Raw genomic sequence first — 19366 nt, 5'->3', positions numbered from 1 at the left:
GCGCGGATTCAGAGGGGGGGGGGTTCCGGGGGTTGGAACCCCCCCTTTTTTTGGACGATCAATGCATTTGAATGGGGACATGTAATTGGAACCCCCCCTTTGTCCTGGGTTAGGAACCCCCCTTTTTAAAATGGCTGGATCCGCCCCTGTAATACTAGACATTTTGTCCACCAGAAAAGTGCCCCATTCTCCCATATCATTCACTATTAAATATCTTGAAAACTGTTCATATATACTGGTATATTTTATTGCTAGGAACAAAACCTATTTAGTTCAACTTATATTTTGTCCTTTGGAGGCATGCCTTGTCCCATTACAATGACAGACAACAGACACCAAGTCATGAAAAAAACCCCTATCAAGACCATTTTGGCTAGGTGGGCTTTCTGATTACATGAAAGTTTACAACTTCAGTAATAACTCTTTTCCAACATACATTTAAAATTTATCAGACATTCTTCTAAACTGAATGATTGGCCAACATCAAATTTTCTGAACAGTATTAGTCATTATATGGCATAAAAAATATCCTCAAAATAAATTATAGAGAGTGGTTATTAGAGGCTTTGTAAAACATAAAATTTTACAGTTGTTTTAAAGGCAGGGATTGGATTTATATAAACAGAGTTGTTGTATAGATCTTGCATTCAGGGAATCAATGCTTACAGTTTTATACATGTATAAACAGACAGTTTTACTTGTTAAATTGTTGTAGACCGTTATACATTGTTTGCTCTTGTTTATTAAATCTTTTTAAAATGTTTGTCACTATCTTGTTCTATTATATGTACTGGTACTTGATTTAATTCAATAATTGAAAATGAAAATTGGAGACTCACCATACGAGTTCATGAGATACTAAGAGGTAATTGTTCACTGGAAAACAATACACCAAGAAAAACTGCAGGGTCATCACTTTCACTCATCAGCCTGTTTCAGTCCCTTTCCAGTTATAACATGTTTTCTGAAATTTCTGCTTTACCTGTGTATTCCATAGACAGAGGCCTAGTAACCACTTGACTCAATACATCTGAAAGACCTTGGGTAGAAAATAAAGTAAATTCTTTAAACTTTTCTTGGCTTTGGAATGGAAATTTTAACATTTTGTCTGAATCTTCATAATGTTGAGTTGTTAACAGCAATTTATGTAGTGTTCCAAAATGATACAATTTGTTAACAAGAGTACACACATTGAAATGTCTTGCCGGTTTTACTTATTGAATTTATGTTGTAACATATATATGCATGAACGTTTTACTACAAGTATCACATACACTTAAACTTAATTATTTTCAATGATATTAAGGTCATGGTCAGATGAACCTGGCAAGACAGACAAGTTCACCTTACAACCAAATAATACTGACCTGTTGCTTATAGAAAAATCTTTTATAAGACTGAGCACATGAAACCCCAACCAAAACTCGGGGTGATTTCAGGTACTGTGGTGTTGCTCATGTTAGTTCAAACCCAGTAATAAGTCTAATTCAGTAGGTCACATAAGTGAAAAAGGTATAGGATTGTTGTTACGACATTAGGAACAAATCTGCTATCATCTTTGATACATACATGAATAGGTTACAACTAATTCGTACACCAAATACTGCTGACCTATAACTATCAGTTTTTGAAGAAAGAAAAACCAACACAAAAACTTAACATTTACCAATGTACCATGAAAAGGTAGCGGTCACATGATACCGGCTAGAATGACATGTTTACCTTTCAATCATTTCATACACCAAATATAGTTGACCAACTGAAATTGATTATAGAACTTAAAACACAAAACTTAACATTGTTCAATAAACCATGAAAATGCAGTCAAAATCTGCCAGAGTGAGACTGACATGTCTCCTTTTATTCATTCCACACACCACATATAGTCGACATTTGACATTAGTTATATTGGCATTTTTGTATAGAGTGTACTGCTGATCATTTTAAAAGCCATTTACACTTTCTCTACCTATTATAGCTACAAATGCTACAATTTGTCTAAACAAGAGATATTATGTTGATAGTCCTAAGTTTAAAGCTTTATTACAACAATCACATTAACTTAAAATGATCCAAGAAAATGAGGTCAATGTCATATAAACCAATCAAGAAATACATATAAACCAAGCAATCATTCAATACACCAAATAAAATAGACCTATTGCATACAGTATAAGTAAAACAGACCAAAACACAACCAGATGCTCTGCAGGGCACAGCTGTATACGACCGCAGAGTTCGAACCCTGAACATTGAGGCAAGTATGGACACAACATTCAAGCTTGATACAGCTCTGAATTTGGATTGTGATTAAAAAGTTGACACAATACAGGTTTCTGACACATAATGAATGTGGTCTAATAACTTGAACTTAAAAACTTTAAATTTTAATAAATTGGACATTACCGATTATGGTCCAATATCCAAAATCTAAATACATGGTTAGATTCAGCATATCAAAGAACCCCAAGAACTCAATTTTTGATGAAATCAAATAAAGTTCAATTTTGGACCCTTTAGACCTCAATGTGGACCAATTTGATAACCGGGCCCAAACATCAAAAATCTAAATACATGGTTAGATTAAGCATATATCAAAGAACCCCATATATACAATTTTTGTTGAAATCAAACAAAGTTTAATTTTGAACCCCAATTTGGACCAACCTAAAATCAAAAACCTAAATACATTTTTAGATTCAGCATATCAAAGAACCCCAAGGATTCAATTTTTGTTGATATCAAACAAAGTTTAATTTTTGACCACGATTTGGACCAACCTGAAAACTGGGCCCATAATAAAAAATCTAAGTACATGTTTAGATTCAGCATATCAAAGAACCCCAAGGATTCAATTTAAAAAAAAAATCAAACTTAGTTTAATTTTGGACCCTTTGGACCTTAATGTAGACCAATTTGAAAATGGGACCAAAAATTAAGAATCTGCATACACAGTAAGATTCGGCATATCAAAGAACCCAAATTATTCAATTTTTGATGAAATCAAACAAAGTTAAAGTTTGGACCCTTTGGGCCCCTTATTCCTAAACTGTTGATACCAAAACTCCCAAAATCAATCCCTACCTTCCTTTATGGTCATAAACCTTGTGTTTTAATTTCATAGATTTCTATTTACGTAGACTAAAGTTATGTTGTGAAAACCAAGAAAAATGCTTATTTGGCCCCTTATTCCTAAACTGTTGGGACCTCAACTCCCAAAATCAATCCCAACCTTCCTTTTGTGTTCATAAACCTTGTGTTTAAATTTCATTGATTTCTATTTACTTTTACTAAAGTTATTGTGCGAAAACCAAGAATTATGCTTATTTGGGCCCTTTTTTGGCCCCGAATTCCTAAACTGATGGGACGAAAACTCCCAAAATCAATCCCAACCTTCCTTTTGTGGTCATAAACCTTGTGTCAAAATTTCATAGATTTCTAATTACTTAAAACTAAAGTTATACTGCGAAAACCAAGAAAATGCTTATTTGGACCCTTTTTGGCCCCTAATTCCTAAACTGATGGGATCAAAACTCCAAAAATCAATCCCAACCTTCCTTTCATGGTCATAAACCTTTTGTTTAAATTTCATAGATTTCTATTTACTTATACTAAAGTTATAGTGCGAAAACCAAATGTCTTCAGGCGACAACGCCTCTGCCACGAACAACGCCGCCGATGCCAACGCGATACCAATATACGACCAAAAACTGTTCAATTTGTATAAAAACTAAGCTTTAACCACTGCACCATGAAAATGAGGTCAAGGTCAGATGACACCTTCCATACACCAAATATACTAGACCTATTGCTTATAGTATCTGAGATATGGACTTCACCACCAAAACTCAACCTTGTTCACTGATCCATAAAATGAGGTAGTCAAGTGAAAACTGTCTGACGGGCATGAGGACCTTGCAATGTATAGTTATCCTATTACTCATAAAAATAGAATAAATACCATTACAAAAATCTCAACTTTTTTTTTTCAAGTAACGTAGTCAAAATTTTAAAGAATTAATAAACAACAAGAGTACACACGCTGAAATGTCTCGCCTTCTTTACTAATCATTGATATTATGTTGAGTCCTAAATATAAAGCTTTATTACAGCTGTCACATAAACTCAACATTATCAAAGAAAACTAAACATTGATGATGATCAATGAATCATGAAAATGAGGTCAAGGTCAGATGAACCATGCCAGGCAGACATGTACAGCTAACAATCCTTCAATACAACAAATATAGTTGACCTATTGCTTATAAATTAGAAAAAAAGACCAAGACAAAAATACCGAACACTTAGCAATGAACCATGAAAATGAGGTCAAAGTCAAATTAAACCTGAGCGACTGACATGTAGATCATAAAATATTTCCATACACCAAATAAAGTTGACCTATTGCATATAGTATTAGAAAAATAGACCAAAACTCAAAAGCTTAACTGACCACTGAACCATGAAAATGAGGTCAAGGTCAGATGACACCTGTCAGCTAGACATGTACACCTTACAATCATTCCATACACCAAATATAGTTGACATATTGCATATAGTATTAGAAAAACAGACCAAAACACAAAAACTAAACTATAACCACTGAACCATGAAAATGAGGTCAAGGTCAGATGACACCTGCCAGTTGGACATGTACACCTTACAGACCTTCTATACACCGAATATACTAGACCTATTGCTTATACATGTAGTATCTGAGATATGGACTTGAACACCAAATCTTAACCTTGTTCACTGATCCATGAAATGAGGTCGAGGTCAAGTTAAAACTGTCTGACAGGCATGAGGACCTTGCAAGGTACGCACATACCAAATATAGTTTTCCTATTACTTATAATAAGAGAGAATTTAACATTTCATAAAATTCAAACTTTTTTTTAAGTAGTCACTGAACCATGAAAATGAGGTAAAGGACATTGGACATGTGACTGACAGAAAGTTTGTAACATGACGCATCTATATACAAAGTATGAAGCATCCAGGTCTTCCACCTTCTAAAATATAAAGCTTTTAAGAAGTGAGCTACCACTGCTGCCATAGCCACCTGATCACTATCCCTATGTCAAGCTTTCTGCAACAAAAGTTGAAGGTTCGACCAAAAGTATGTATCTGGCCCATCTGAAAAGTGCTCACTTATAAAAATTCCTCACTGAAGCTGCTGGCCAAATATGAAACCATTCTGTTCAATAGTTACTGAAGACTGGGCTGAAGACATTGTTTGTTGGTGGAATAATATAAACAAATAATATAAACAAACAGTTGTATGCAGACAAGGTGATTAACCAGGAGGGGTAATGAAAATAATTCTCCTAATTTTACAGACGAGACCAAATGGACAGGATGTGTGCAACTAAAAGAGGCATAAATTTGTCAAGTTTTACAACATTCACAATTCACATTGCAATTTGAATTACTGGTATTGAAATTTTGTCTTAATCAACAGAAACACTGAATTCCTTAATGCAAGAAAAAAGAAGTCAAGATATTTCTGGCTTTAATTTACTGGTAATTAGATAATGTGATATATATATACAGAATAATGTATATAAAGATATAGCATGTAGCACCTTTTTATATCGCACATGATTTTCCTTTTAATTATCCAATCTTATAATAGTTAAGAATATTTGAAGTGTACTGTCTTCAAAAGTTGTATATATAAAGTAAAATTCTGTTAACAATTCTGTCTTAGCATATAAATATTCTAACAATCTTATTTTTTCAATACAACCTTTCTATACAGCAAAATACAACCATATCTATGTAAACATAGAAAACAGCATGTTCTGAGCTTTGTAAAAACTCTCTGAAACTTATATATTTATATACTACTGTGGATTCATTATTATTCGTGGGATAACAATTTTCGTGGATTTCGTTGGTGCAGGTGAAACACAAAAATAAAGTATTCAATGAATTACAAATTTTCTAATAGGTAATATGCAGATTTTGGCAAAACCATGAATAAAATATCCACGAACATGCAAGTTTTACTCAATCCACAAAAATTGATAACAACGAAAAAAATAAATGAATCCAGAGTCAATATTTTAATCATTGCTACTTGGATAAGAAGAAATTACTTAAAGAGAGCAACTGTTATGTACAAAAAAATTTAAAATTTGTATTGCACATAAAATATTTATAACCTGATTCTACAAATTTCTAAAATGCTAAAAATATATTGACAGCAATATAAAAATTAATATGTTTGTATAATATCAGAAATGAGCCAAGTCCTATCACAGGTTTCTAAATTACTGTAATAAAATAGACCTTCTCACACATTAGTGTGACAAAAACTAAACCTCAAAAACTTTCTATGATACTAAATACACATAAAATGTATGAAGACATTACCATGATAATAATATAACTAACATAGAAAATAACAAACTGAAATATCAGGCTCACAACCTCTTTATGGAATGTCACCAAAAGTGAAGTCTTCATACACGATACAACATTTTTAACAATTCAATTTACATTTTGATCACATGATTCAGTGTTAAAAAAATGAAGATACAAAATTCAAGACTTTTTATCAACATCCTAAATTTTAAGGTGTCCTTGTTCGTATTTAGAAAAAATATTTTCCAAATTATTTTTTTCTTTGTTTCATTGGCCTTGTCACAATGAGGCAGGAGTATAAATTTTCCCTTACAGAATAACACATAGTTTACTAAGCCTTTATTCCACACAAAAAGTACAGTGGCCGATCCAGAGAGTGGGGGTCCACTGACTGCTCCGGTCAAGCTTCCGTGATTCCATATATAATCAACAAAAAATTTCCCAGAAAGGGGGGGGGGGCTAAATCCTAAATTCGCCTCTGAAATATTCTATTTGCAATAACAGTCATCACTAATCTAATAGTTAAATTATTTTGTTAGTGACAAAAGTCTATTAAAACAACCCCATTCAAAAATACATTTCACATCTATTGGCATATTTTTTTTTCCAAGAAGGTTTTTTTCAAATGGATTTAAATTATATATGATGGATTGAGATTTCTGTTAAGGTGTTATTGTCATCACACATTTAACCACCTGTCAAATGTATTAACTTTGATTACATAAATAACATATTAGTGTTTACTAAAATAAACTATTTATAACTTTGTAAAATAATCTTACTATCATCAGTCATAATAAATTAGCTTCTTTTCTGTAAAGGTTTTTTTTAAAATATTTCTTGACTGATGCAAACGTTTTCAATCCATTATTTCTTTTTTATTCAACCTGTGGTTAAGTTGTTCACACTTGTTCTTTTTGGAAGAACTCAATTACAATGTAAAGGCAAACATTCCTGATCAGTCAATCAATCATTACTAAATATTTTATATGTATCAAATGAATTGTGGATAATAAACCCATTTTGGCAAAGGAAACAATATTATGGAGCAATTTTTTTTAGACCAATTATTAAATAAGAGTATTTTGACCAAGGATTTGTATAGAAATCTGTCTGATACTGTTACAACACATTTTTATGCCCCACCTACGATAGTAGAGGGGCATTATGTTTTCTGGTCTGTGGGTCTGTTCGTTTGTCCGTCTGTTCGTTCGTTCGTCCGTCCATTTGTTTTTGTGGTTTTTGATGAAGTTGAAGTCCAATCCACTTGACACTTAGTACACATGTTCCCTAAGATATGATCTTTCTAATTTTAATGTCAAATTAAGATTTTTTACCCCAATTTCACGGTCCACTGAACATAGAAAATGAAAGTGCAAGTGGGGCATCCGTGTACTTGGGACACATTCTTGTTTTATCTCTCATATTTATTAACTTATCAAGTTGTTAACAGTTTATCTAACCATTTGTTCAATAGCATTTGTGAAATGAATCAATTCTTTAAATAATTTGCTATGTACAATCTTTTCCAAATATTAAAGGTCACTGTCTATAGTTATATATAATGCTGATGATTTTTATATACAATGTTACAATATTTCTGACTAGATGACATAACCAGAGCTATATCTTTATTCTTAAATACAAATAAATACTTTCTATTTATAGTAATCCAAGTTACAATTCAAAGATTTAATTATAAATTTTCAGATCTTAAGAATTTTTTGTCAACAAACAAAAATAAAAATTTTTGTAGTCCTGTATTGAAAATATATTGCATGTTCTTCAATTTGATAAGATTGTTTGACAAGGTAAAATACAAGACATGATATTGATAGAATAATTCTTGTTTAAAGCACTAACCCAGTGAAATTTCTCTCCAAAAAATTGAAAGTGAGAATATTTTACAGAAAACCATGATTATTTATAGCTGCATAATATTACTGGTTATTTTTTAGACTTTTTATTTTAATTTTGGCAAAGTCAATGAATCACTTGTGTATAAAACTCCATTTTTTCTTTAAAGGCATAATATATAACAAGTAATGACAAAAATCTCAATTTGTACTTATGTTATCCAGATTGTGCTTTCTATTTTTGTAATGTGTTCAATGGTGGTATAACTTTCTTATTAAATCACCCCAAATCGTTAAAATATACTGGCTAAAATTATATAATGGCACATCTAAATACTACAAATATGATATTGTTATGTGTCAATGGGATCTAACAGAAAAACATGAAATAATGCAGGACAAATATGTAACTAATGTGTGAATAAAATTATGATAATATATGCATATGATTCATTGTAATACAAGGCGACTTCCGACCCATGATGATGGAACCCATTGTGGCTCAACTTCCAATCTATTTATCTCGTTAACAAGTTCTGTGTATGCAAGTTCCATATCAGAGTTCACTAATATATAATCAAAATAATGACCATATTTGTCTTCCATTTCCCTGGCACGTTCTATGCTGTCTTGTAATTCCTCATCCTACAATACAAGCAAGTTAAATAATATTTTGTTACATGAATTAAAATATACATATCTTGATAAGGGTTCTCTTTTATTGATTTTTGAAACAAAATTAATGTCTACTGGGATTTTAACATTTACACATTGCTATTTCTGATATATTCTTATCCTACATGTTTAACAGTTTATAATTTGTAATTTTGCTTGAATGCTTATTCCTACTCAAGATGGAACTTATATTGTAGTTCTAATACAATATATTTTTTTCAATGCTGTTTTAAATTCCTACATATGACGACATCACAAAAATAGCGTTTAAGATATTACATTTTAAAATTTGCATTGCCCTCAAAAGTTGTATATTCGTCATGTTTATTTGGCTGTAGCTGAAAACTTTGTAAACAGAATCGAACAAAATATGTTAGAATGTTTTTGCCTTTTTTTGTGTAGCCTTTTTTAGCAGTAATCCAGGGCTTGACCACAAGAGAACTCAGCATGCATGCTCAGTGTCAATATCATAAAACTACACCATAAGTTTCATTCTTACCTTAACTTTTATACCATTTGTTAAATGTTGTTGAATTTGTCTTAACTTTTCCATGTTTGGTGGATACACAAAAACAATATATGGCTTCAAATCAGACTCCTTCAGCAATCTCAAAGACTGAAAAGAATAATCAAAAGCATAGTGTTACAATACTTGTTATGTCTAAATTGAATTAATACCATAAAGAAGTAAATTTAGTGCATTTAAGGTAAGGTTTGCATGAAACCTGGATTTTTTTCTTAGTGATATTACACCAATATGATACATCATTTTGTTCAGGGAGAAGTACCCAATCATTTAATGAAAAAAAATCAAACATCGCCCGTCCAGTTTTTTCATGTGAAAAGCTCAAAATTCCGATTTTTGACGATTTTTCGGAAAAATTGTATTTGAATTCTTCTGAAATAATAATGTATGCGAGTGACTATAAAAATATAAAACTGAACAAAACATGTATAAATAATTGTGGTCCATTCATTAATAATAAATTTTGATTAAAAAAATCATAAAAAGTTCCTAAAAACAAGATTTTTTTATTTTTGGGTTAAAAAAAAACCGTTGCCATGGCAACAAAAAGCCAAAAATATCCTTTTTTCGGGTCCACCGTTTTTGTAAAAAACTGTGAACTTTAGGATTAAACTATTTGCATTGTAATGAGCTAATAAAATTGGTATGTCCCCGAACTCGTTTTCACGGAAATGGGCGTTATGTGTTCATCTTGTCATTTCTGTAAAACACAAAAATATTTTGTTTGTTTATCTCTAAAGAAGAGAGTCATCTTTAATATTATCTTTTTACAAAGAATCATTTTGTCTTGTAACACTTTGGGACTGACCATAGTCAATGAGAGAAAACAGTGATTAACTTATGGATGAAATCAAAAGATCATTGTAGGATAAAAAAAAAACTGAATTCAAATAGTTTGCGGGGGGGGGGGGGGGGGGGTGTGGATAAAAGTCGCTGCAAGTTTTTTTTATTAATTTGACATCGATTTTACATATATCCATATTGGTCAATCAAATTTTTCCCAAATTAAGTTAAGAGGGGGGAGGGGGTCAGTGAACAAACTATGTGAATTAAGTTGTTTTTTTTTATCCTACATTGAACTTTTGATGTCGTCCCTTAACTTGTATGCCCACAACTATCAGTCGGAAGGGGAGGTGTTTAAATTTTGTCATACTTGTGTACTAATACATGTACACGACTCTGAGTTTGAAGGAATGTGTCCATGGTCATTGATGATGCCCCCTCTTGCATAAATATAAACCATTATAAAGCATTACGTATAAATTTTATAACATTTGGTTTAAGCAAACTAAAGGTAGAGAACAGAAACGAAAAATTCAGAAAACGACCTCATAAAAATACTCCGAGCGTCGTCACTAATTCATTATGATCTCTTATATATATACGGAGAAAGACTAAAAACTAACAATTTCCCGGATTTTATAGTTGGTCTGTGCATGTGTAGAGACACATGTTACCATCCTTGTTTTTAGATAAATTAATTCAAAGTTGACTGATATGCATAGAAGGTTGTTTGATTAGGGTTTGTAAAATGTCCTGTGGCAAATACTTCAGGTATGTTCAGGACGACACAATACAATAGTTGTGTCTGAAAGACACATTTTTAATGCATCCATAAAAACAATTACGATTAGATACATTCCGTCAGTTGTTAAAGTGATTGATAAAATAACATATATTTCGAATGATGTAAACGTGTGGGTTGTGTGCGTATTTGCGGATAAACCTTGCAAACTGTACATTTGAAAGACCAAGTCAACATTCTGTCATTCGTAAAAATTATGCAATAAAAATATCTGAGAATATATATATGCATCCTCTATAAGTAAAACACATCAGTGGCGCATTATGTAAATTCCAACCATTTTAAACGAAATTGACTAAAAGTGTCACAAAAAATGTGCCGTTTTTCACTCAATCCTGCGTTTCTATAATTTGTATTTATACTTTATAAAAAATCGGAAACGGCGTGCATCAGACTTACAAATTCAATGAAAGAGACAGCTTAACAGTCAGTGAAAAAATTATCGGGGTTCTTGAAGCAGAATAAACAACACTTCTATCTTGTGAAAGGACAGGACGGGGACAAGCCATCAAAACACAAGATATTAGATCGATTTCTGTTGAAATGAGCTTCCCATACATTAGTTTTTTTAAAAGGTTTTACGGCGGGTGACAAGAGAAAAGGGACAGGAGAAAGGAGAAATGTGTACCCTGTCCGACCCCTCATAAATCTGGACTGTAAAAGTGACGACATCAAAATTCAAATTTATTCTGTGTTTTTGTGGTAAAAAGCATTATGCATAAGTTTTATATATCAGTTGGTTGAGGCAAACTAAAGTTAGAGAACGGAAACCAATTTTATAAAAACGGACGTATTATACATTCGGATGGACGTACAAACAGACAAGGATAAAACTCAATACCCCCTTGCTACGGCGGGGGCATGAAAATGTACATTTATGAAATGAAATAAAATAATATTCCGCGAAACTTTATGAATGGTTTTTGCACAAAGACGTTACGGCTTAACGTGACGTCATATAAATGAAAACTAACAAACTGAAGGTCATAACGTTACTTGTACGATTCAAATTTTGATAAAATTACATCAAAACGGCGATTTTGAGGTAGGTGTTGTTTTATTTTTGATAATATTGTAGTTATCGAACATTGGTTAATCAAAGCAATTCAAAATGGCGGATCCCTCCTTTTTTCAATTATTTGAATTCGAGTTATCTCCCTGTGTACGCAAACCTTACCTTAAACGAATAAATCTACTTTGAAATGAATAAGATTTTTTTTTATTGAAACTCCAAAAATAAGAAGCCATTACTATCTTTCCTTCATTCTTGAAACGTAAATGTGACTTGAAAATGTCAATTGTGTGACATAAAACTATTTTCTCGGATGAAAACCAATCTCATCCAATAATTTAACTTGATAATTCCTTTTTAATCAGTATATGATAACATGGAAAAGTATTAGAAAATTCTTACATATTTAATCATCCTTAACAAATGATTTTTGAAACTCTAAATAAACTAGAAAAAGCTCTAGATGGTTGCAATGAAACAAAATCAACTAAAGGGAGGTAATCCAAAACAAAAAACCAATTCAATTCAAACTGAAATAAAAATTAATAATGGTAATGTCCCTCAAAAACTATGTAAAAGTATTTTTACAAAATAGCTATCGAACTCATCAAGATTTTGAAAATATTCTCCATTTTTACCTTCACTATTATATACAGATTTTCCTCAGAGCTTAGCTACAATACATATTCAGTAAAATGTATTAATATTTTTTTAATATTTTTTTTCATCCTTATGCCTCGTTCACACGTACATTTAATTCTAATTTAATTCGAATCAAATGCGAATCGAATTCGCTAATTGCGTTCACACAATCTTCTATTTTAATTTGAATTATCCAATTTGCATTAGAAATACGCTTTTGTTAATACGAATTAAAAGTTAACGTCGTTTGGACAGTAAAGCGAATTTGACGCGCATTGCAATTTGAATTAGAATTGACATTACAATGTAAAACGTTTCGAATGCGTATTAAACTAATTGAAATTATTTAATGTGATTCGAATTCGATTTAGGTGTAAACTCAGCATAAATTTACATTGTGAAATCAAACATATGAAATAACAAGAATAAGATATTACTTCAAGTGCTAGTAAATACATGAACAGCTAAATGCTGAAATCATTCATAACTTGAAGAAAGCACGTTTTTTAACAAGCAATAAAAAGTCAGCATACCTCTGGATGTAAATTCAACACACATATTTTGCCTTGGTTGATCACTTGTCTAACAGAATTAAGACTTGTTCCATATAAATTTTTCTCAAATTCTCCATGCTCAATGAATTTGTTATTTTCAATGTCTGATTTAAATTCCACTGCTGTTACAAAATGGTAATCTCTGTCTGGCACTTCATTTTCTTTTCTTTGTCGACTTGTATCTGTTAAATTTTTTTTAAATAGTTAGTTATGCATTTCATTTGAACACAAATGAGCTTCTTACAAATACATTTTATTCCTTAAACATGGTGAGGTATGTTTAGATTTATTTACAGAATTTGGGAAAACATAAATAACTGCTATTTTCATGATTAAAATTTAACATGGATTAATTAAAACATACTTGTTTGTGGAAATCTAATTTCATGGTCTTGCATACAAGCGTATAGGAAATTTGTCATTCTTTGAACATATAATTTTGTGGTTCCCCTATGAAAAAGAAAATCCACAAAAATTGGTATCCAACGAATAATAATGAATCCACAGCACCAATTCAAACTTTTTTCCCATTTAACATCCATCATATAACATACTGTACTTAAAACTTATGTGCAGATTTCTAACAATCCAAGACATTAAATGTCTTTACAAAAAGGTGTGTTTGAAATCTATCACTTACGTGGAATTGCTGCTGCAAACCTATCAAAATCAGATTCCATTAAACGTTGCCGTAATTCATGACGACCAACATGAGCAGGACCAATCAAAACTACTGGCCTTTTACGATTTGGCTGAGGATAATATAATGATACTTCTTCATATGTAAGCACTTCTTCTGTTTCTGTAATATTTAAAATATCTTTACATTCTGTTTTGTAATACATGATTTATATATGATCACTAGCTACTAGTTCAATAATTAATTGTGAAAGTACTTTCTTTAAATACATTATAAGAAATTTCAAATCCTTATTTCTAAATGGAATATTTTTTATCAGTCTTGAATACTTTACACATTGTATTTCTAATTTATTTGACAATAATAAAAGATCCCTTTTCTGGTTAAAAATTGTATTAATAACTAAAAACAAACCCAAGAAAAAAAAAGATATCATCATTAAGACCAACAACTTCTAATGTAAAAAAAAATATAACTACCTTCCATACCATCTTTATACATTTGTTTCTTCTTTTTATTCCGCCGTTCTCGTCTGCCGCAAGAACAGGATTTTCCTTTCTTCATATTATCCTTACCATCATTATTCAAAGTTCTTTTGTATGCTTCTCGTCTGCAGAAAAAAAACACACACATAAAGAGTATGGAACATATGTAGATAAAACTTTGAAAGCTTCATCTTACTCCTAGCAAATTACAATACCTACAACATCATGTGTGACAATATGTTATTCAATCAAAGCTTGTAATATCATTTGAGATTTATAAGCAAAATAGTAACTTTCAAGCTGACAATGGAGTCTTCAATTGATAATGCTTGTGATATAAAATACCCACATAACATTCTAAAAAGTATGTTACACATGATACAGCATTACAAATTAAATAAATCTATTTCTTACAAAGCTTTTCTCATATAAATGTAAATATCATTGCATCATTTTTATTTGGGTTTATTCCTCTTCAATTGACAATTTTGACAGAAATACAGAAATAACAGGCAAACTTTACTTTTCATATCTGTTGGAGGAGACTTGGTGTGTTTTGAAATAAAGACAGATCACAATTGAATGTATCTTATCTCAACCAAATATTATTATTCAAAAACATTTCTGAAATTGTTGATTTCATTAAAACTGCTGCTAAAAATCTAAAGATAAGCTATCAGGTTTTTATCTATGAACTGAAAACAAACACATGAAATATGAACCCACTTTTCATTGAAACATTTTTTTCAAAAAAATATAATGTGATAATGCACTATTGTCAAAATGTAAGAAATATTCTGAATTGTTTAAATAGCTCTATAGAGAAAATCTGCCTTCTTTAAAGCAATGTTCATTATTATAAAGATTTCCACCCTTCAATAAATAATCTTAAATAAAAAGATTTTTTTGAGTGTTTAAAATGTTTAAATAAATAATTATTAAATTCTTACTGAGGGAAACATATTTTCAAGATATTTTTTAATATTTCTTTATATCTTTAGTTTCACACAATAGAACAATATTTTTTTTATTTCCTCCTATTGTCATTCGTTTTTTTACAAATCAATTCTTTAATTAGCAATCAAATTTTCTAATTTAATAAATAATTGGACAAAGTAAATCACAAAAGTATAAAATTTCATAGATAATTAGACCAATCATCTAATTTTAACTAAGGAGACTTACTGATTAAAGGCATAAAAGCCTAATTAAATGACTAATTGAACTTTATACACAAAAAGATGTTTACAAACCCAAGCCTTATCAAAGCAGAGGTACAGGAAAAGTTATTGAGAAAAATGAAGCCAGTTTCCTCAAATGTAAATGAAAGAAAGGTGTTTTCATTAAAAGTAAAATAATCCTTTGAAAATTTGCATTGTTTATTTAAAATCTAATGTCTTAATTGTCCAACCACAAATGATGTTTTTCCAATATAAACCAATAGAATAAAAGATGAACCATTTGATCTGTTTAAAGATTTTTTTATCAACCAATAGAATTTATTGCAATATTCTATTTTCAAAATATCAGCATATAAATATAAAATAAAACATCAGGTCAGCACTTCAAAGTTCACCATGGGTTACTTCACCAATTTACCAGCAACTTTCAAAGCTTATCTAGACTCACTGCCTGAAGGACTTAAGATGACCTTATACATCAAAGAGGTACCTAAGGGTTATTCCGTCATGCTGCTGTACTCACCTGATGCATCAGATGTTAAAAGCAACCAACTTTGCAGCATTAAGACAGAACCTAACACTGCTGAGAACATGTTTATTACTGATTCCAAACCAGTTACACCTGCCAAAAGTGTACCAGATTCTACTCTTTCATCACGTACCAAAGGGAAACTTAGATCCATCAAAACAGTTCCAAACCTTCATGTGAAGTCACAAACTCTTCCAACCAAAAGGCCAGCAAATACGCCAGTTAAGTCAGTTGCCAAATCTAAGAGAACAACAGTTCAACAACGCTCTGTTTCAACTTATAATCTACCAAAGCCAGTCACCAAGTCACCAATTCCTAAGCAGTACTTCAACATGAACAACACTTATAAACAACTGGCGCAATCTGAGAACTGGACTTGTCGTGCCTTCAAAACACCTCTAGGTTGGTACCGCTTCCTACAGAATCAACTGACTGGCCATAGAACAGCTGTCCATACTGCAACCACCAACACATCAACAGACAAAACAGTTTATCTCAGTCAAGACAGAGCCATGCCTTCCATCATCAGTTATGTCACACGATACCCAGAAGTCAAAGATCCAATGACATCTCAACAGAAACAGTGCTTTGTATCAGCCATTACTGAAAGGATCTACCATGACATGTCTTTATCAGAATTATAAACTTATAAATATTGTGTTTTGAACTATTGACAATTGTGTTATAGAACATTATAGATTGGATTGAATTGTATTTATATCATAATGTATCTAGTGCTTCTATGTAATGATTATGAAAGTAGAGTATAAAGTCAATAATTATGCTTTGTAAAATGTATGAAAATAATAGTGCTTCTATATAAAGAATTTAAAACAATTACTTGTGTCCTTATTATTTCCTGTGCTTGTCCTGAAACTATTGACGATAATTTTAGTATTGGGATATTATAATTTCACCTTTTTAGTAAATTTGTCTCAGAACAGATTAACAGCTACAGTAATTAAAATGATTTTCCTTTACATCATTTAGGTAGAGTGAAATTCTGTAAGGAATTAACATCACATGATCAATACTAGCCATGAAAACAATCTAATTTAGCAACCATAAAAGAGTGCACACTGAAACGTCTTACCACAAATACTTAACATTGACCAATGAACTATGAAAATGAGGTCAATGTCAATTGAAACCTTCCAAACTGATATGAAAATATAACAATTTTCCATATATTTGACCTACTGCTATAGAATCTGAGAAAGGGACCTACTAATGAAACATCCAGGTTTTTTCGCTTTGAAATAAGCAGAAGAATAACATCCTGGAAAGAACTCTAAAAGCAGAGGGCAAAACCAGAAAAGTATAGTTTGCTTTCATATCAGAGTTGAGAAACAAGTTTTTTGTTGAACATCGTTAAGATAACCGTTTTCTCTCACACCAATACCTTTCATCATCTTGATAACTTAATTCATCAAACACTGTCAATATAAAAACAAATCAAACATAGTACCCCCACCCCACCAAACACATACATTTTGAACAAGAATGTATGCATATTAATGAGTACTAACTGTTCTAAAAAGTTGCCACTAGGAATGAGACCAGCTAATTCATGTTCATCTTCTCCCTCTCTGTAAGCTTGCCACCAGTTCAAATCTTCACGGTTGATCACACGAAGTATATCACCCTTCATGAATGATATTCCTAATTCTCTACACGGAATATAAATATCTTCTTCTGGATCATAGTTAAAGAGGGCCTTTACATTTACCTGAAATCATAGAAAAATATAATTTACAGAGGATGATTAGGAAGTCATATTCATTATTCAAAGGGTGTATATTTTCCTGTAGATGTTTATTTTGGATTACTGACTTTGTAAGTGTTTTCTCATTATGTTAACCGTAAATTTCATTGAATTCAGTCACAGCTCATGTCAACATGCATACTCAAACAAAATTCAGAGGGTCGTACAGTACTATTTCTCTTAAAATTTACTTCAGTGATCTTGAATATTTTTTTCTTTGAATTTTTTAATCAAGAAATAATATTGTAATTATATGACTGAATTAAAAAGTTAATGTCAGCATCTACGAATTAATTAAATGCCTAATGATCTAAATCATATTATTCCTTACATATTATTTTCTAATATTTTGATCTAGGCTAGACTATGCATAAAGTTCTGTATTAATCTAGGTCTTACTTCAATTTCTTTCAACAGTTAAATGATCCATCATTTTAAACTTTTTGTGAAGAAAGAGTTTGTTGCATGCAATTATTGTTAAAGGATTTTAGGGACATAAATATTCTGAAGTAAACACACATTCAAAATTAAAGTAAAACTAGTAAACTTAATGGTTTTAATACATAAATGCTGCTGAAATTGAAAACTGCAAAATCAAGATTTATTATCTATTTAATCATGGAAACCAGATGCTCCGCAGGGCGTAGCTTTATACGACCGCAGAGGTTGAACCCTGAACGGTTGGGGCAAGTATGGACACAACATTCAAGCTGGATTCAGCTCTAAATTTGGATTGTGATTAAATAGTTGACACAGCATAGGTTTCTGACACAGAATGAATGTGTTCTAATGAACTTAAAATTTTTGTTTTCTCTTAGAGCAATTCACTATGCTGTTGAATATTAATCCTCTCAAAAAAATGTTTGAAGAAATTTTCTTTTTTATTTATGAAATTTCAAATGAGAAAAATTGAACCCAATTTTTTTAATCACATCCTCCTTTCCCTTATTCCAAAACTAATCTCAATCAAAATTTCTAATGGAGTTTGCAACAATAACTACTCATTTAAATACATCATAAAATATTAAAATGTAAAAAAAACTGCTTGTTATCACTGAATGGTAAAGATTATTTTAATTTATCAGTTGGTAGTAAAAAGTGAATATACATTGTATATTGTATATATCAAAGATTTAAGTTGATTCTGGACAAAGAAAGATAACTCCAATTAAAAAAAAATCTTGCTATTGCAATTAGATATTTCTTGCTTACTATTCTGGACAAAGAAAGATAACTCTAATTAAAAAAAATTTTGCTATTTCACAATATTGTGCAATTAGATATTTCTTGCCATTGCGCAATACTGTGCAATTGAAAAGACTTGCTATTGCACAATACTTAATATAATAATTTTAGATCCTGATTTGGACCAACTTGAAAACTGGGCCCATAATAAAAAATCTAAGTACATTTTTGGATTCAGCATATCAAAGAACCCCAAGATTTCAATTTTTGTTAAAATCAGACTAAGTTTAATTTTGGACCCTTTAGACTTTAGTGTAGACCAATTTGAAAACAGGACCAAAAATGAAGAATCTACATAC

General features: G+C 31.0%; 1 protein-coding gene across 16 annotated transcripts in view; it reads right to left on the bottom strand.

The window, feature by feature from the left end:
- Positions 1-5504: 5504 nt before the first annotated feature.
- LOC139514390 (protein PALS1-like) overlaps positions 5505-19366 on the bottom strand; it is a 57595-nt gene continuing 43733 nt past the window's right edge. For 12 of the 16 annotated variants that reach the window (XM_071303556.1, XM_071303557.1, XM_071303558.1 and 9 more), the window contains 6 exons: positions 17587-17786; positions 14342-14472; positions 13863-14024; positions 13202-13404; positions 9403-9519; positions 5505-8873 (listed from right to left, as the gene is read on the bottom strand). In XM_071303556.1, the coding sequence (XP_071159657.1) occupies positions 8679-8873; positions 9403-9519; positions 13202-13404; positions 13863-14024; positions 14342-14472; positions 17587-17786 (1008 nt within the window). In that variant the 3' untranslated portion in view covers positions 5505-8678. The remainder of the gene's footprint in view (positions 8874-9402; positions 9520-13201; positions 13405-13862; positions 14025-14341; positions 14473-17586; positions 17787-19366) is intronic. The other 4 variants (XR_011662606.1, XR_011662607.1, XR_011662608.1 and 1 more) reach the window with 1 other exon arrangement.

Source organism: Mytilus edulis, chromosome 3 (genome assembly GCF_963676685.1).
Source record: "Mytilus edulis chromosome 3, xbMytEdul2.2, whole genome shotgun sequence".
NCBI classification, from domain to species: Eukaryota; Metazoa; Mollusca; class Bivalvia; order Mytilida; family Mytilidae; genus Mytilus; species Mytilus edulis.
The sequence above is the reverse complement of the archived record's forward strand: the minus strand, read 5'-3'. Positions and strand labels throughout refer to the sequence as shown.